This window comes from Nelusetta ayraudi, unplaced genomic scaffold (genome assembly GCF_046127955.1).
Source record: "Nelusetta ayraudi isolate G7.1 ecotype Tasmania unplaced genomic scaffold, CSIRO-AGI_Nayr_v1 ptg000060l, whole genome shotgun sequence".
NCBI classification, from domain to species: Eukaryota; Metazoa; Chordata; class Actinopteri; order Tetraodontiformes; family Monacanthidae; genus Nelusetta; species Nelusetta ayraudi.
The window spans coordinates 963,277-982,573 of record NW_027466110.1 but is presented as its reverse complement, the minus strand read 5'-3'; the positions used below and the strand labels follow the sequence as shown (position 1 = coordinate 982,573).

General features: G+C 46.2%; 1 protein-coding gene across 1 annotated transcript; it reads right to left on the bottom strand.

Annotated features, from left to right (window-relative positions):
• Positions 1 to 3,251: 3,251 nt before the first annotated feature.
• On the bottom strand, positions 3,252 to 19,011 carry asmt (acetylserotonin O-methyltransferase). The gene is made up of 8 exons (XM_076040203.1): positions 18,277 to 19,011; positions 17,435 to 17,609; positions 17,172 to 17,301; positions 15,267 to 15,335; positions 11,744 to 11,862; positions 5,621 to 5,761; positions 4,852 to 4,974; positions 3,252 to 3,874 (listed from the first exon to the last, which is right to left on the bottom strand). The coding sequence occupies exons 1-8, from the start codon at positions 18,364 to 18,366 to the stop codon at positions 3,657 to 3,659; spliced, it is 1,065 nt and encodes a 354-aa protein (XP_075896318.1). The 5' UTR covers positions 18,367 to 19,011; the 3' UTR covers positions 3,252 to 3,656.
• Positions 19,012 to 19,297: the final 286 nt, after the last annotated feature.

The window sequence follows — 19,297 nt, the reverse complement described above, 5'->3', positions numbered from 1 at the left end:
AGTTATCATGGAAAAGTTAAGTCAGGTGAAAGGAATTATTGAAGATTTCAGATTATTTAAAACGTATCTGTGTGAGGGTTTAGCATGAATAGCATTTTGCTGTCTTGAAACTTCTTTTCTACCCCCCTTTAAAAAAAAAAGAAGAAAGTGGCCGAAACTTGTCACGGCTCGCTCGGCACTCGTCGCCACCATGACATTGGCAAAGCTTCTCTCGGTGGCGCTGCGTGGCAACTATCAGCGTCTCTGCATCGGTCAGAGCGGCTCCAGCCTCAGCACTTCATTTCCCTTCATTAGTCCGACTGTCCGGAAAGCCGTCCTCGAGGATTTCACATCAATTCTAATTTGTTGCACTTTGAAGTCTGATTAATTCACAATTACTGTGAGTAGAAAAGAAAAAAAAAGGGTTGGAAGGACAAGAATAGAGACGGGCCAGTAAGAGAAGTGGCGAAGAGAGAGGAGCTAATGGCGGCGGCGGCGTTGGCGAAGCTTCCTGAATGCTGATCAGCCGTCAGACAATACCACCGACTGAAGGCTGATTACCATCTTTTCAAGTTAAAAAAAAAAAAAAAAAGAGTCAGACAGATGATATTTGGCGCAATTATCTTTTGGCAGCGCCATTCTCGGCCTAATGACAGTCTAACGCCGGCGGAGTACGAATCAAGTTCCCTCGCCACAATGAGCGAGAGCGTGCCCGAGCGGTTCAATAACGTTTTGGAGCAAAGTGCATCCCCATCGGGAGCCGGAGCACAATGACAGACTGATTTTTAATAATGAAAAAAAAAAATGAAAAAAGAATGTAAAGGGAGGTGAGACGAGGCGTGGGGGGGTGGGGGGGGGGTGATATCTGCAGTGATATTAAAGACCCGGCTGAGCCGTTGAGCGGGAGATTTAGCGAGTCTCGTCCGTCGCTGCGGGAAGACGGAGCGAGGACGGTTTTACTAGGCTGTTAAGCCCAGTGAGGAGTGAGAGGGTTCAGACAGGGTTTACCTCTGAGTGATGACTGCAGATATGCGCGGGATTCATCATCTTAGCGCCGAGACTGGGTAGCTTCACGCTTCGCACTTTCTAATACACTCTGACCTTTCGCCGTATATATTTTTATGCACTTGCCGATTGTGAATGGCGCACGGATTCGGGGCAGGTACGCCATCTCTGGCCTGAAGGCGGAGTGGAGAGCCAAGTCGTCGCAGCGTGGGGGTCGCTGCCATGTGGCCAATCGATTCAACTGTAAAAGAATAGTTCGCCCAAAAGTGAAATTTCACTTGCTTTTTTTCTGGTTGCAGAATTTTGGTGACATTTACCGATCCACATGCTGTATTTCATGTTGCACTGCATTTCACAAACAGAGAAAATATCCATTTTCCATGGCTGCTACTCAAGCGTTGAATACATTATGGCTTCCCCATAATGGAGTGAATGTCTACATCATGGCAAGTAACTGTTTTGACAAAGTGAACTATCTCTTTAGGACCAATAGCTAATAGGTCAAACATTGATGTATTGGTTTTGACACCAGCCACCAGGAGACCATTTCCCCATGGAACCAAGGCCACAAGGTTGGTGTGTTGTGCAGTAAAGTTGTAGTGTGTCATCCAGTCGGCACGGGGGCCGTTTTCCCCAGGAGAGCCGCGAGGCCGTAACATTAACGGCCGCTGAGGGACGGCGCTTTTTAAACCCTGGAAATTGCAGGACAGGGTATCGTAAAAGACCCGGCGATTCAATTTCAGTTATTTGGGGTTGTGGTTCAATGAGTGATGATCTTACTCGGGCTACTGACCAACACTTTAATCACAGTGATGATTCTGTAGTTCTGAAGACTTTAATTCTCTCCATTCAAACATAATCCTGCACTGATGAACACATCCTGACAGACCAAAATTCAGTATTAAACTGCATATTGTAGAGGTGCAAAGTAGCAAATAAACTACAGAGACTTACCAAACATAGCATGGCTGATAGGTTGTCCAGTAAAATTGACACTGAAAAAAAGAGGAAAGGAAGAAAGGGGAAATATTTCAGATTGGCTCTGCTCAGTTTTCTTATGGCAATATTTGGTGCGATTGGTTTGTCAGTTCTTGTGCGATGGGCAAGCTACACAACATGTTTTTTTCTTAATGGAACACCAGTTTTTCTGCTAACCAACTCTGTGCAACGTAACTGGATATGAAAACATGGTGTGCATTTGATTTTAGTTTGTTTTACTAATTTGTTCATTTTATTTCCACTTGCCAATATTTTATTTTGGAGCTTTGCATACGACTCTAGTTTCTGGTAGATTAGATCAAAACTTAGTCAAACCACTGCGAGGGTTGTTGTGTTAAAACTATCTTTGATTTTTGTCCTTGCCTTGCTGGCCACCAACCCGCTGCCAATTTAATAATCTACAAAGTGTTTACAGGCCCTTAGGGGATATTAGCTATTTACGCTTGGCATGACATTGAACTCAGCTAAAAAAAAAAAAAAAATGAAGAGTGCTTTCAAAGCTTTGACGACAGAGATTGTAAATTCCATTTTTGTTTTTCTCTCTGTCTTTCTCCGCCTGTTTATCACTGATCCAGCACGCAGGCAGGCATTTGATCATATGAAGGATCCTCGCAAGATCCAAAATGATATATTCTTTTTATTTCCTCCACTTCCATTTCTAGAGCTGAGAGTTCAAGGAATCAAGGCGTCTGGTGGCGAGTAGCTACTGGACAGGAGGACGTCAAGTTGACGGAACGTGGGTTTTATGGCCAGTCAGACGTCTGCTGGGGACATCGGCTGGACTCTAATTAAATTTGTGGGCATGGCAGCTTTTGTGGAGAAGGATTTATGATTTTCATTAAAAAAAAAAAAAAAAAAAAAAAAAAGCCAGCTTGGGTGACGAGGCTGGTGGGGAGGGCTGATAATATGGTCAGACTGCCGTCAGCTTGGAGAGCTCTCACACCGTCTGTCTCTGGAGACTCCCAGGAGAACATTTGATGGCACCGGGGCAAGAAGAAAAAAAAAAACAACAACGACACTATGTTCTCTAAAGTGCAAAGTTTAGGCACCTAAGTTCAGAATAGTTGAGCGGAAGTAGAAAACTACAGTGATGAATTTGCCCTCATTTATACATTCAGTTGCAACAAAAAAAATGTACATTTGAGTTGAAGTTTTATGCTTTATGGTTCGACAATGGGAGCAACGCATTCAAGTGGATATTATACGACGTGAAAAGAACAGACGATGAAGAATAACTTTATTAACATGCTTAAGGGAAAATGTACTTTCAGGCTTTTTGAACTCAACACATTTTTATTCTGCATTTCAAAAATAGACAATGATACCATTAACACTTTTACAGAAGGCATATTTTATGTGATTGACAACAGTGCAGAAATACAAATACATTTAAAGGCACATTTATATGCAATAGAAACTTCATCAGTGTTATCTAATAATATAGTTTTTCTAGCCAACAAATCAATTTATGTGTACAGCAAAATTCCAAGATTAAGAATTGAATATTCTTTTTTTTTCTAGGAATTTTGGCTATAACATTGTAGCTTTCCAATGGACCCCCAATGACTCAATTATTTCTGTGTGGGGAAAAAAAAAAACAAGTTATGATGAAATCAGAATCAAACGACACATTTTTTCTCACTGCAGTTTTTCATTAGCTTAGCAGACTACGACTACACCTCTTTGTGTCCCAGCACGGCGTCGTAGATCTTCCCGGTGAGGCGGTGCTGGATGTTGGAGAAGCCGGCGGCGGCCAGCAGGGCAGCGTACTGAGCAGCCGTCCTCTCCCTTCCCTCCGTCTGAACCAGCATGTTGAGGGAGTAGAGCTGCACGGTGAGCGGGCCCGAGCCGTCCTCGTGGAGCAGCGCCTCCACCAGCAGCACGGCGCTTCCTGCAGGACGGAGCGCGAAATGGAAACAAAGAAAAACACAATGTTTTTCTTCTCTCTTCATCTTCTGCTCTTCTGCCGCTCGTCCTGGCAACGATTTGGAAGACTGCGCTTGTTAGAATGAGGCGGTTGGAGGCCGTTTTCATGCACTCCCTGATGCAACAAAGTTGAAAACCAATGCAGAATTGGCGACAAGTGTCTTCAAATAAAAGAGTTAACTCTTAAATACTGTGATTATTTTTATAGTCTCCTGCTAAGACAGAACCATCTGTTTTGGCAAAATATATTTAGTGAAAATTGACTTTCTAATCTGGATGATTTTTTTTTTAAATATTAAGTTCTATGGGGTGAAAGAAATCCTAAAACACTTGATATTGAAAAGGTTTCTGATGTTTAGCGTAATGTGAATATTGTAAAGATTGAAATACAAATTTCCTCTTTGGATTACAGATATTTCATTTCAATGCAAAATGCAGCATCATGACTGCAGGGATGGTGCAACTTAAAAGCTATTGTGCTGAGATTGATGATGGTGGTTTACAGTTTATCCGAACTGCTGAGTTTGTTTCATCACTGACTTTTAGCCCCCCCCCTTGATTGGTCAACTGCTCGGGCTTATGAGCGACTCTGAGGCCTGAGAGCAAAAGAGGGGCTTTTTTTTCTGTGACTGTGTTTATGCACACAACACATTGACACACCTACAGCCTTCCACACGCACACATGCAGTCATAAATATGCAGATAAAAAAAAATGAAAACAACAGGAGGGAGTTTTCTCCCTCTTAAAGCCATCTGCTGCTTTTGTGCGCCCATTTGTCTTTGATCAAAGTCAGAGGGACACTGTTCTCTCTTTTTTTCCCGGGGATCAGCTGCATTGTGGGATACAATCTGCCGTCTTTTTTCCAGCGGCGGAGTGGGGAGTAAAATAAATTACTCATCATGGTCACACTCAAAGGCACGATCACAGTCACACACACAGACCTGGTCTGCCAGCCTGGTAGACTCGACGCAGCAGCTGGATGCAGCGCTGGTCGCTCCAGTCGTGGAGGATCCTGGCAAGGATGTAGAGGTCGGCGTCCGGCATCGCGTCTTTGAAGAAATCCCCTGGAAAACACACACACACACACACACACACACACACACACACACACACACACACACACACAGTTCAGGCAACGGCATGTGCACATACACACACAAGCCAAGACATTGACCGACTAGACTCACAAATCCAAACAATGGATATCGAACAATGTGACGGCGACGATACATCACGCTTGCAAATGAAGTGTTTTTATGACCTGATTATTTTCCTTTTGCACTTCACTGAGTGTCAGTTTTATTATGGGATATATTCACAAATTTGATGTTGGCAGACGTGCAGAAGAAGAAGAAGAAGAAACAGCTGACGCACGTCTCGCCCGTCAGGTCAAACACACGAGCGTTTATCAGGAGTTCACCATTTTACACTGGGGATCACACATGCAAAAAAACTGTATCCCTGCTCGCATTGGCTGACTGAACGACGTTTGATTTAGTGACTGATCCTAAAGTCCATTGCAAATGGAACAGATGACGATAAGAATTCAGATTCTCAGGATTGACATATATATTTCCCCTAGTTTGTTGGGTGGATGTGCACCGTGTGTGTGTGTGTGTGTGTGTGTGTGTGTGTGAGCTTGTGCACTTGAACTGTCTGCACGTTGTCGTAAATGTCAAGACGTTTTGCGGTCAGCGGCGATGACGTCACCTTCGCAGTAGCCGATCCTGCGGTCGGCCCCGCTGAGGAAGTGCTCCCTCGACGTATCAACCACCTTGGGGAGGTCAAAGATCGTGACGGTGCATTCTGGGTAGGCCGACGTGCACTGCTTGGCTAATGCCCCGCTGCAGCCTGGGCGGAGGCGGGGGTCGAGAGATGGAGAGAGAGAGAGAGAGAGAGAGAGGGCGTTTTACTCACGCTGCGATGGACGCACGACCGTCTTCATTAGCGCCGACAAAACGCAGAGTCACACAAGTGGAAGGAATGCTTTCAGGTGCACCCCCGTGATTCAGCCGCGCGATTTGTGTCTTGTTGCACGGCGGCGGCGGCAGCAGCTCTGGGAAAACTGTTCATCCAACATTCATGGCGGCAAAGCAGGCAGGGGCGACTTGAAACTTTAAGCGGTTTGTATTAATGGAAACAAGGGCAGGAGGCTGCTGTCGAGGAATCCTTCTGAGGGATCCGTTTTAGGGAAGAGCAAACAAAAACACTCACGCTATCTGGGTGGTGCCAAAATGTTTGCGCATTAAGGAAAAAAGAAAAATAAATTCTTGTTTGGGATTCGGCTGGATCGGGCACAGCGAGTTGGGGATGAAACTGGCTCACTCGGGTGACAAGTCAGTGGGATTGCTGGAGTTTTGATTGTATATTGTCGCACATCCACCTTGAAAAACTGGCATCTGAATTGTTTTTGGCTAAGTTTTCAACTTCAATCAAGTGTTCCGGGTCAGCACACTTTGAGGAGAGGAGAGGAACATCATGGAAAATGGTGGAGCAGGAGAGGAAGCCACAGATTGAACAGGACATTTTCTCAATAAAAGAAGAAGAACAACAGGCTAAAACATCCTGTTCTCTGTTCACACAGTGACAACTGTAATTCATGGGAACGCAGAGGTCCGACCGCTAATGTGATTCAAATGAGGGCACACTCCACACGCAGAGCGTGGGCGAAAGGGGCGGAACCCCGGATTTAATGTAAAAACATATGAATATTTCAACATGACACTTTGGCAGAGTTGTTATTGGCGTTCATGCCTCATAAAGCAAATGTTGAAGACAAAGCAGAGTGAAGGATGAATAGAAAGAGCAAGAGAGAGAAATAGAGAGAGAGAGACGGATGAAGAACGTCCGAATGGGGGCGGAGCCACGGAGAGGCAGTGAAGTGGAATACAGGATCAAAGGATCGCACTCTGACCAAGCTACAAACAAAGCCAGCCAGCCACAGTGTGCATGTGTGTGTGTGTGTGTGTGTGTGTGTGTCGGCAGAATGCTGCCCTGACCCTTCCGAGCGTGACCTGCTTCCTCTGCATCAGTCTTTTTTTCCTCTCTCCCACCCAACCTTCTCCTGCCTCCACGTCCACCGAGTCGCACACAAACACAAACACACAGCAGCTGCTGTGTGTTTGTGTCGGCCTCCGACATCAAACGAGGGTCAGCGGAGAAGAAAAATCAAAAAAAGAGGGAGGGAAGGAGCGCGAGTGAGCGCACAAGCGCAGCAGCACAACGCTGCCCAAAAGCAAAAGCGGCTGCTTCCGTGTTTTTTTGTTGATGAAACTCGCTGTCGGAGGGTTGAAGGCGGGTCAGGAACTCCCGTGTGGGAATTTGGGAATTGCAAGCAATGACCCTGATTTTCAAACCCTCTGGTGGTTGAGAGATGCTGTGGCACTCTTGATGGTTTATTGACAGTCTTTTTAATGTGGATGGGGAATTGGGCTTATTTCACTAGCTGAGCTTGCGTTACAGTTTTTCGCAAAATAAAAGCCATATTTCAAAAATTTCGACAAAGTACAGTTGCGATTTGCGGGTGTTTCGGTTGTGATTGGTGTGAAGTGACGGGTGTGATGCAAAAAAAAGCCATCGCTTGGCCTGCGGTGCTGTCCGTGGTGCTGATTGGACAGTGAGCGTGGCTGCTTTGTTGTCGTATATACAGTAGCAATCACTGAATAAAAAAACAAACTTAATTTTGTGTTTTCTAAACAATGATTCTATTAACACAAAGAAGAGTTTTGGTGACCCACCTCACAGGAGTAAAAAACATGTCATGGGATATGTAGAACGCTTTGCACAGATCGTTTTGTGGATCTGTTTTCCATAATTATGCAAACCATTACAATTTGCAATTTACTTTTTTTGTAATTATCTGCTTGTTTTGTCTTTTGTTTGTTTTAACCCACGGACAGCAACGCATTCTTTTGGCTCTACAGCGAGACGTCTTGCAGGAGAGCGGTTCATTATAAGCGGTGGACAGCGAGGACTGACGTTCACCCCGAGACAAATTGAAGCGTTTCACCTTGGAGTCCGAGGAGTCGGCCTGCCAGGAGTCTGTCAGACCTTCCCCCACGCTAAAAAGTATGTTCCGCTGCCGGTGGAAGCAGGAGGAAATTAACTCAACCTGTCTCCGTCTCACCTGTAAATCGCTCCCCCCCACCGCTGGAAGCGCTGACAGTTACACGGAATTACACCGGCCACCTCGGCAGAGTCAAACATCTCTCCCGCAGAAGTTTTTGCTGAGACGCTCCAGTAGATCAGAGGCTCCCGGCGACACGCTGCCACCAAAACACAAAGGTGAAAGTTCCAGAAACCCGTCGCACCTCCAAGCATGTGAAACCTCACCCCCAACCTGAAGGGGGCGGAACGCGGGAATTAGCCGGAGAGTGATGTTCATCCCCTCCAAGTCCGACCCCCGATGTCGAGTGTGGAGCAGGGAGGAGAGATGGGCGAGTGAGCGACGCCTCACTGAGGTAGAGCAGCCAGGGATCCATGGCTCACTGCCCGAGGTGTTCACGAAGCTGCGGAGAGCCACACATTCAAAGCTAATGAAGCCACACAGGCCAGTCATAAAACAATAAGACAAATACAAACAAGACAAACGGCAACCTACGTCTGGAAGCACAGTAACGTTGTATTTCTTTTAGGTTTATTTTATTAGCATCCGGTGTTTTCCAGGGAAACGCTAGAATTTGCTCTCTTGTATTTATGGAGCTATTTTTCATGCATTTTTTTTTTCATCAAGATTGGAAAGAGTAATGGTTTTTCTCAGAATTGGAACCATTTCTGTTCACCTAACCCTCATCCCAAACAAACTCATTTACAATTAGCATCCGGTGATTTCCAGCAGAATTTGGTCATGATTTTAGTTCTTACACCTCGTCTGTGCTGGGGATTGATTGGTAAACACACCGATGTCACACATCTGGTATTTCGGGGAGTTTGCTCCATGAACGTGTGGACGGTCTCACAAAAACACTGAATCATAATTCGAGCGGGACAAGTGAAGACAAATTCACTGCATTGCATTCGGCAAGAGTCAAAAGTCTATTTTCCAGTTGACAGCAGAACATTGGGCATCATCTCCTCGGCCGGCCATCGCCGCTCACTGCCATCCTTTGGAGACGGCCGTGGATCGATGATGTCAGTTCAGCTGTCACGGCGAAGTGTGAGGTTCAAGATGCAGCAGCTCCTTTTGCTGGTTGCGACCACATTCCACAGAATTACCACAAGCTCTTTGGTTTTGCACTGGATTTAGGCAGCTCTGCGCCCTACTTCAAAGCCCTTCAGCGACCACCGCGACATGACGAGTCTAATTGGCCGCGCTTGTTCAAACCGCAGTCTGGTGCAAAAGTCTCGCAACACGGACACACAGAGGAGAAGCTCGCTATGTTTTCTTTCAGAACCATGACTGTAATGTCCCCAGGGTTGCTAATGTCCAAAGAGAAGACGGACGTGATTTATAATGCAAGAAACTCTCGGTATCCCCACAAAACAGCATTATTAGCCTTCTGTTTGTGGTCTCCAGCAAAAATGTTGGGTTTTAGCCCCCTGTTACAGCTGAAGCTTAGTTGTAACAGTCACGTGTTTGGAAGGGGACAAAAATAAAATGTCAGAGAGGTGTTGTCAGAGGGCGAAAAGTGCCCTGTGTGACATCACAAAGGGAGGGCAATCAAGCAAAAGAAGTAAAGGACGGCTGCTGGATGTTTCTCACCAACAGGGTTGAGGCACACATTCATATTAAAACAGAAATGGTGAATTAAATTCTGCTCAGTGGGTGTCATTTAAAATAAATGGGATCCAAGTGTGACATTAAAGGAAATAACTCTAGGTTAAGACAGACAGAGAGGCAGACAGACAGACAGACAGGCAGGCAGACAGACCGACAGACAGACAGACAGGAAGACAGACAGACAGGAAGACAGACAGATGGATGGACAGACAGGCAGACATACAGATAAACAGACAGACAGACAGACAGGCATGCAGGCAGGCAGGCAGGCAGGCAGACAGACAGACAGACGGAGCACCTGGATCTGCGCGCACACACAACAGGTGCCGCGGCAAAAATAAATAAATAAATAAATAAAATAAAAAAGCACCGCATTCAGTCAACCCGATGTCCACGCGCACACCAACCTAAACGCGCGAGCTCCTGCTGGAGGTGAGGAGGGACAGAAGGACAGTCGTAGGGACCGGAGGCTGTGCCTCCCCACCCTCCACCACCTGCGTGCGTGCCTGCGTGCGTGCGTTCAAAAGACCACGCGTGCTATCGGCGGCTTCACAGCTCCCCCTTGCGGTCGACTCGGGTGCTGCGCCAGCTCAAAGACGAAGACGCGTGTCGGAGTGGATATATTTTTGCCGCTGTGCTGATTAATGAGAGAGAGGCGACGTGGACGTAACCGTAAAGTGTTAAAAACCGCCCAGTCTGACATGCAGTGTGAATAGTTTGCGTCCTACTGTTTATAAGAAATATGAAGTCTTGACATTTTTGAAATTCTTTTCCACATATTTTTGTTCTCAAGAGTCAAGCAGCCTTAACTGTCTCTTTAAAATAAAATAAAAAATTTAAAATGAGGACAATATTCAGCGTGCACATAACCTCTTCCTTTTGACTCGGATCCCTTCCCAAGAAGCCCTGAGTGTCATCTTAGACCTCATGCTGTTTTGTTGTTTTCTGTTGTTTTTTTTGTTTGTTTGTTTTGCTTTGACGGGGCTTCATTTTTTCAAATGCAGTGCACTTTGCTATTTGTCCAAACGATTTGCCACAAAACCCACTATTAAGCAGTTTATGAATTAATCGGATTTCGGTAAGATTTCATTGTGGCAGATTACATCTCTGGGGACTTCCTGGGGATGTCTCTCTGACACTCATTTGCATAGTCACTTTAAAATTGCCATTAAAAGCACAGAGAAATGTTAACGTGCGTGGGTGCAGTTCAATGTATTCAGACTCCTCTGTCACCCTCCAAGTTCTTGTGAATGAATACTTTGTTTTCACGGAAAATATTCAGTTTCAGTACATGAATATTGCAACAGAAGCTTCATTATACACCTTGTTATTCTGCCTGTGGGGCCACTGGGAGTCTCGGGGTGACACACTTCACACCAGCAGCCAGAAGTGGGTTTCAGGAATTTTGTCGCTCCGTCACGTACGGGGAGAGTGGAACCATGCAAAAACTGAAAGGAGTGCCTCAGGGTATAATTTCATTTCAGATTTTCTATTTAATGTGACTAATTACAGTGTGCATGGACAAGACCGGAGGTTTGGGTTAGACAAAAATGCTTGTTCAAAATTTGTTGTAAATTGTGCTGCTGACAAATACGGCCGCTTTATTCGGTACAGCTTCTGCACCAGCACCTGACACCAACGAGGCGTTTTCCTTCGCACAAACGCTGCTCAATGGATATTTTTATTTACTTTTATTTTGGATATTTTTTTTACTCTCTGTCGATCTTTGTTTTATACGTTTGTCTCATGCAGGGAAAACGTTATTTAACCCCATTTTCAGTGCTGCTGCAACTCCAGGGGTTGCAGTGACTTTGGGCTTCTGCTTGTTGAGGAGGCCGACTGGTTCACTTTGGGTGGGGCGGGGTGGGGGGGGGGGGGGAGTAATAAAGGTGACAGTTGACAGCGTGCGCTGGTCTTCCTGCGTGCACATGCGCACGCGGCTTCATAAATACGTGCACGGCTGAGCCAGCTGTCCCAGTTAACACGACTCCCACCGTTTTAAATGTTAACGACTGTCAACCCGTGACCTTATGGAAATTGGACCCGATGACTCAATGCGCGCGCACACACACACATACACACACACACACACACACACGCATGCTGTCACTTACCTCCGAGATCGCAGATGACCTTAAAGGGGGAGAGATCAAAGGCCGTGACCACATCTTTACCGCAGATGTTCCAAATGGAGTTCATTAACTGCATAAACTTCACCATCTCCTCGTCAGACCTACGAACACACACACACACACACACACACACACACACACACACACACACACACACACACACACACACACACACACACAGACAGATACACACACACACACAGATACAAAAACAATCTGAAAATCCAGACCCTCCTTGAGTCTCGCTCTATTGAGGCAAAACTTTCTTTGTCATTTTTCCGTAGGCTGTCACACACACGCGCGCGCACACATGCACAAAGTCTCACACTGACACACACACACACACACACACACACACACACACACACACACACACACACACACGCGCTATATGCCTCCCTTCATCTACAAAGTTGCACCCCGTGGCGACACAGTGTGTGTGTGAGAGAGAAGGGCTGCAGCAGAGGAGGAGAAGAGCCTGTGGTGACGGCTGCTGCTCTGAGGAATCTCCACCTCATCACGCAGCAGCACTCTGTCCTGCTGCCACGGGGCTGTGCACGCACACATACACACACATACACTGACTATCTCCCCGTTCTGCAACACTAGAATTGTTTTCATCCAATCAGCCATGTGATCGTCTCGGGCCAAGTGGAGACGACACAACGACCTTCAGAGAAACTTTGCGAGTGAGTCAGCGCAGCAGCAGCAGCAGCAGCGGTGGCGGAGACGGAGAAGCTCAGCTTCCACCCCGACGTGCAAAAGACGGAATGACTGCGAGGCCCTAACAGCAGCCCTGTCATCTCCAATTCCGGGTAATTGTTGAGGTTAAGTGGTTGAAACGCTCTGATGGGAGAGAGCGTCCGCGGCGCAGCGAGTGGCTGATGGAGCGCATGGAGATGCACCATCTCGCCTCCTGCCTCCAGTCCAATCGAGACAACGTTGACCCGTCTGTCTCGCCAACGATCATTGCTGAGGTTCGAACGGCGCGCTCTCCGCTGAGACGTCTCGCGCCCGGTCTGCGGCCACGAGAGTCCCAGTCGTGAAGTGTCTGAGCAGGAAGGAACACTGCACCGCTTTGCGTTGTTGTTGTTGAGGCAAAGCTTCTTCAAGGACACATTCTGTCTCTCTCTGCGTCCGGTGACCCCAGCAGTGAAACACGATATTTGAGCCAGTTCCTTGAGGGAACTGGCTCGCTTTTAAACATGATATATTTACCAATCATGTATTTTGGGACCAATGCCAGCCCTTGTGGTTGTGGTAATCAGCCCTTTGTGATGTCACAAGCAGTATAGATAGCGAGTGAACGAAAAACCCATCCCCAGATCCTCACCAAGCCCTCCTGAACCAAAACCTCAGAGGCCAAAATACACTTTTCTTGTTGTAACCAGAGGTTAATTCTGCTGCTTTCTCAAAAGATACAGTGTTTTTTTTTTTCAGTCTATCCACAGATTTTGTACGATGCATACACCGCTTCAAGGTTTTCATCTTCTTCAGATGCCAGATTAAAAAAAATAAAAATCATTTTACCACTCATCACCGTACAAGGTCTCATATATATACACACATAAACACACACAAAAGCTCCTCTGAATCTTAACGGATGAATAGCTAAAATCTCATCAGCCAGGATTTCCCAGGTGACACTGGGCTGGAGGCGAGGAGCATCCGGGGGGAAGGTCACCACGTCTCGCACTCCCAACAAAAACAAAAAACAAAAAACGCAGCCTTGCTCATCAAAGCGCACTGGGAGCGCCGCGGCTGTGAGAGCCGTGCAGAGAAATTCCCAGAGACTGTGGGAGCAAACAGCTTCAGCCGCCTCGCCGTTTGGCAACAGGGCTTCCTCGCGTCCGCCGGAGCTGCGAAACGGTACGTGGCCGGTTAAACGGCTGTGAGGAAACAAGAGAGTGAGTCATCCAGCCGGCTCTGAATCATCCCCCCGCACTGCTCCAAGACGCTGCTGCGTGACTTCAGCGTTTGGTGTTTTTTTTCCTTCCTCCTGCTGATTTACACGCAGCATCCACTGGGGAAATCACAGAGGACAAACAACCTGCTCCTCTGCATTGAAAGCTACTGAGCACAAGTGTTGGCGTTTTTCCGCCCCTTCCTTGCTGGGTGTCTGCATTTCCAATAAATTAGAGGTCAAATACCTTATTTGTCCTCTATGGGACAAATAAGGAATATGCACATTGAATTTTTTTTTCAACTTTTTTTCATTTTCAAGTGACAGAGACATTTGAGAACAAAAAAAGCGGGAAAGAATGTCAAAAATGTCCATATTTCTTATAAACGATTGAATGCATACTATTTACACTGCATGACAGGTGAGGCATTTCCTAAATCTTTTTTCTTGTGGATCCATCTGGCAAAGAGCCCGCAAAAAAACTTTTGTCAAGGTGTCTTAGCGAGAGTCAATCCTACCTGCTTCCATTCTAAACTACTCAACTTTCTTGTGTGTAATTTTACACACTAGTCCCTTAACTTTAATGAGATTCCAGCTCCAATAAGAGACAATAACACATTTAACACTTTAAAAGTCAATGTAAAAAAGTGGCTGAAAAGAAACCAAATCTGTCAGCACTAATTTTAAATGTAAGTTTCTTTGTTACTGTCTTAGTGTCAGTTGGGACTGCAAATGGAAAGTAGCCCTTGGCTAATTCTGGCTTATTTACATTCACATGTTCATTAATATGCACTGTCCCTTTCAAATAAATAAATAAACTCATACCAATCAAACCCATTCAGCAGCACCATCACTTGTTGTGGCTTCCTGAATTGAATCACCACTTGTTTTTATAGCAGCTGCCATCCTGCTTTTACTCGCAACTCATTTGAAGCAGGCGTGGAGCAGCCTGAATGCACGACAGCTTTAAAAACCGGTCGTACTGGAGCCTGGCAAGATGGACGAGCCAGTCGCCGGAGTTGAAATCCCAGCCATCCAGCAAAAGCCTGGCCATCAGCCTCAGCGAGCTGACATCTCTGCAACAAAGGCTTCAGCGATCGCTGAGGGCAATAAGTGGGCGGATGTTTCGGCAAGTCATTAATCTGCGTTTTCGCTCTTTACGGCCCCGGCGGTATTTTTTTTTTACAGTGCAGGGCTCAGGGCAGAGCAGTCAGAGTCTATTAGCAAACAACGTGTGAAACTTTCTTTTTAGCGAACGACCTCTGCAAAGTGCTGACCGCCAGGACCAGCCAAGCGTTAAAACTGTGGGCACGGGATCCTATAAACACACGAGACCTCAAGGACAATGGCGGATCTGCCTCCTCACATCACCGCTCATGTCTCGCGCACACATGCACACACACATACACACCCTTCCCCTCATCACAGACCCCCTGCCTCCTAATAAATCCCAGGGGTGGGCTTTTTTTAGGAGGAGGAAGAGAAAAGAGTGACAGACAGGCCTAAGACGAAGAGACAGGGGAAGAATGTAAATGAGGAACGTGTGTGCTTGTGTGCCTCTGTGTGTGTGTGTGTCATTGTGAGACAAAGCCAGCTGCTTACCTGTAGAGAGCCTCGAACAGGTCTTTGGACTCGACTCCAAAAGCCTTTTCATACTGGTTTCGACCCTCTCTGGAAGGAGACCAAAAAAACAAAATATGGATATTCCACAAATTCCTCATGGCAGTGATGCGATTTTATTTATTTATTTGTTAATCATATTTGCTTTGTGCACACAGACAAACCTGAGGCTTAAGGTATCGATCGCCTCGCCGCCTGAAATCTGCTTCAGCCACACAATCTCCCTCGCCGGAATCAATAAGATCAACATCAAAATTCTGTTTTTTATTGAAGGTTGGGAATAAAAAATATATATATTTTCACTTCCCTATTTTAATCACATATGCACCAGGATGCTTTCATCCCTTCCGGCTGTCAACTCGACGCTGTGCGGCTCCCGCAGACGGACGCGGCGCTCTTAGGCCAGCAGCCGCGGCAAATCGCACGGGGGTGTGTGAGAGCCGCGGGAAGCCTTCCCTCACACATCATAATGAGGCTGAAATCCTTCCTGAGAGACTCTTCAAACAGAAGCAGCGTGACGGGGCTCCACGTCCTCTGACTGCAAGTCTAACCAGCTCCCAGCGCCCCCGCGGCTCATATCCTGCACCTACCAACCTACCAACCTACCCGCCGCTCTCTGCGTCTCTCCTGGTGAAATTAAAATCACTTTACGTGCATTTTTTTTTAGATTTCAATTTGGCAACATCGACTTTGTTTCCCACGGCGGCGGTTAGTGGTATCATTATTACTTGCTTGTGTTTTTCCTCGACGCTCCCCAATTGCCTTTAGTCATTAAAGATGTTCTCTTATAGAACTCAGGCCACTTGTGCATAGTAATGGCTAAAAACAATATCAGAACTTGAACTAAATGTGTTTGTAAACAAAGAAGGAGAAGGAGCAAAAGTGATTTATCAAGTCGCAGCGCTGCTGTCAGCATGAAACTTTTCTGCAGCTTAAGACGAGAACATGCAGTGAAGAACAGAGCTGCTGGGGGGGGGGGCAACTATCCAGTGGTTAATTCCTCGAGGAAGCCAAGGTTTGAGCATAAATTGTCATTTTTTAAGGGGGGTTCTATGTGATGAATAGAAACAGATTAGCTGTGTAGAAAAAAACACTGGATGAAGTCGAAAGAGACCTCAGATGCCTCCCCTGTGCTTGTTTATCTCCTGCTCCTTGTTTACCAGAGGGATGGTCACGCACTTGTTTTTAATGTGAGTCTTTTCTTCCTCCCTGCCTCCGGATCTCCCTCCTCCTCCTCACCGCTACCAGCGACAAACACCAGCAAGGACACACGTCAGTGCTAACAATAACATAGCTAAAGAATAAAAGAAGAGCTTTGGTGATGAGTGGAACACAAAAATAAATGGGGAAAACCCGACAAAGAGTTGCAACAGTGTGCACTTTCTTCATGACTTGACACTATCTGCAAAACGTTGGTGTCCGAGGTAATTTAGAAAGAAATCATTTTTGTTCGGAGGCTCAGGGCTGCTGCGACTGCTCGGGACGTGCAGGCAGCCGGTTTGTTGTGGTTGTGCGGAACGGAGCAAAACTACGGCATCTAGCGGCGGAACGAGGTATATCTTTTCTTTTCTTTTCTTTTCTTTTTTTTTAATAGTTCCAAGCGCAAACAAAATTGGGTTGAATAAACCAAATAGCGGATGGTTAATTTTTGATTGATTACATTGTGTCAGTTGGGGACTCAGTAATTGGGGTTTTTACAATAACAAACATGGATTCAGCTTGAGTGAAAGTGGAACTCTCAGTGATGGAATCAAACGCGATGATTTATAGAACAGCATCGTCTGGCTGCCGACCTTTCATTTATTTCATTTTATTTTTTTTTGCCGTCACCTTGCAGCAAAAACGTCTGTTGCGGACCTCAGACCTCACGGTTCAGATTCACGGTACCTGACGGCGTCGGTGAGGTAGTGCCAGCACAGGTAGATGGTTCTGGAGCTGTACTGGATGGACTGGTAGAGCGACAGCGGGCTGGAGCGGGTCAGGTAGAGCCTGGCCTGCTCTGTGTTGCTGTACAGCGCTGCAACAAACACAGGTGGTGGGACAGGTGGTGCGTTAGCAGGGAGGGAGCAAGAGGAGGGAGCGGAGTGTGAAATAATCAGAGACAGAGACGAGGAGGACACCAGGCTGCTGCTTCTGCTGCTGCTGCTGACCTTGTCCGTCCTGCTGCTGCGTGGTGAGGAGATGCAGGCCCGTGCAGGCGGCCAGCAGACGCTCTGTTCCGTCCAGACTGGCTCCGGTGGCGCGGCCGATCTCCTCCGCAGAAAGGGGGCGCTGTGCGCTCAGCAACGCATCGAACACGCCCAGCTCGCAGGCGGAGAAAACCACCTGAGACACAGAGACATCAGAGAACACGGAGAGGAGCTAATCTGATTATCAAGTCGATACACATCCTCATGTTTTATGGGGTTTTTATGTTTTTGATTTTTTTTTTTTTTTTACTTTTTTTTTTATATATATACCAGACCTATAATATAATTTACTGCTATTAATAAAAACGATTTGTGTCTTTTTGTTATGGATTGTTTTTATTTGATATTTCTTAATTGTTTTTATGGGCAGCGGCAGACAAATGGTCAAATATGCAGTTTGTGGAGTTTGTTTGACGAATAATCTCACTAGATTAGAAAAATAAAACGAAAACAAGACAACTGAAAACTTGAAACTGCTACTTTTGAAAAAAATATTTATTGTCTGTTGTTGTATGAGAAGCCTGCAGAGGATGAAGATGTTCTCCCTGACTTATTAAAATGAGCGTGTGTGTTCTCAACAGGGACTTTCCTGACCTTGGAGATGAGGAACCCCTACATGTCCGTAGCAGGTGTGTGTACACGCGTTCAACATTGACTTTCCTTACCTTGGAGACGAGGAACCCCTCCATGTACTGCAGGCTCTTCCTGAGGTACATGTCCGTAGCAGGTGTGTGTGTGTGTGTGTGTGTGTGTGTGTGTGTGTGTGTGTGTGTGTGTGTGCTCTCAGCAATGACCTTCCTTACCTTGGAGATGAGGAACCCCTCCATGTACTCGAGGATCTTCCTGGGGTACATGTCCACAGCAGGTGCTTCCACTTCCTGTCGTTCATTCATGGCCCTCGGTTCCGGAGTCGACACTATTCCTCGACAAGAACTTCCCCTGCGGCCGAGTTCTCCCTCTGGAGGTCCTTCAGCAGGTGAATGATGAAGACGCGAGGACGGGACCCAGGCAAAAGTGGCAGAAAGTGTCCACCCTGCAGGAGTGAGAGTGGCGGTGGGCTAAGCTGATTACGGCCAGATCTCCGCAGATTAGAAACTGGGGCTCAGTCTGCATGGAACAAAGAGGCAACGCTGTGGCCAAACACTGCTGCCTTGTTCATTATCACTCACACATGATCACACACCAATTGGGGTGGGGGGTGGGACTCTACACTTGGTGGAGGCACCAGGATATTTTTTTTTTATTTTTTATTGGTGCAGCCATGGCGTTGCCATGTTGCAACCACTTGTTTGCGTTCCAAAAACACACAACCAAAAATGGTGATAGGACAGGTCTGCACTTGCCAGAGTGGATATGGAAAAAACCAAAAGAAAAAGGTTGAGTATTATTCTACTGAGAGAAACACCCTACTGACCAACAGAAAACAGCATGTTTAGCCCCGTGTTCACAGCCTCCTGCCAAAAAAAAAATCTCTTCCAAATTCTTGCTTGTACTCAGCTTCGTCTTTGTTAATGTTTCATTAATAATTTTTAAAGGATACAAAATGTTTCTAACAAAACAAACAAACAAACAAAAAAACGTTAGCAACAAAAATCCAAAAAGTGAAACTGAAGTCGTCCGCCAGTCTTCATTCCTGGCAATGTCGACTGACAGCCAGTCAGTGTTATCCAACAGAATTAGACTGTTGGGATAACACTGAAAAAGGCAATGTTGCATCTTGCAAAATCTTTAAAAAGTGCAGAAAATGTCATAGCAATCAATCAAGATAAAGAAAAAAACAAAATAAAAACTGAATAATTTAAGCATGTGGTCCATCCGCAAAAG

Excerpts from the sequence above, each read along its gene's own strand:
- asmt (XM_076040203.1), bottom strand. The coding sequence starts at position 18,366 with ATGAATGAACGACAGGAAGTGGAAGCACCTGCTGTGGACATGTACCCC. Across the intron at positions 4,975-5,620 it reads CAGGATCGGCTACTGCGAAG|GGGATTTCTTCAAAGACGCG; the intron begins GTGACGTCATCG and ends TGTGTTTTCCAG. Across the intron at positions 3,875-4,851 it reads CTACCAGGCTGGCAGACCAG|GAAGCGCCGTGCTGCTGGTG; the intron begins GTCTGTGTGTGT and ends TCCGTCCTGCAG.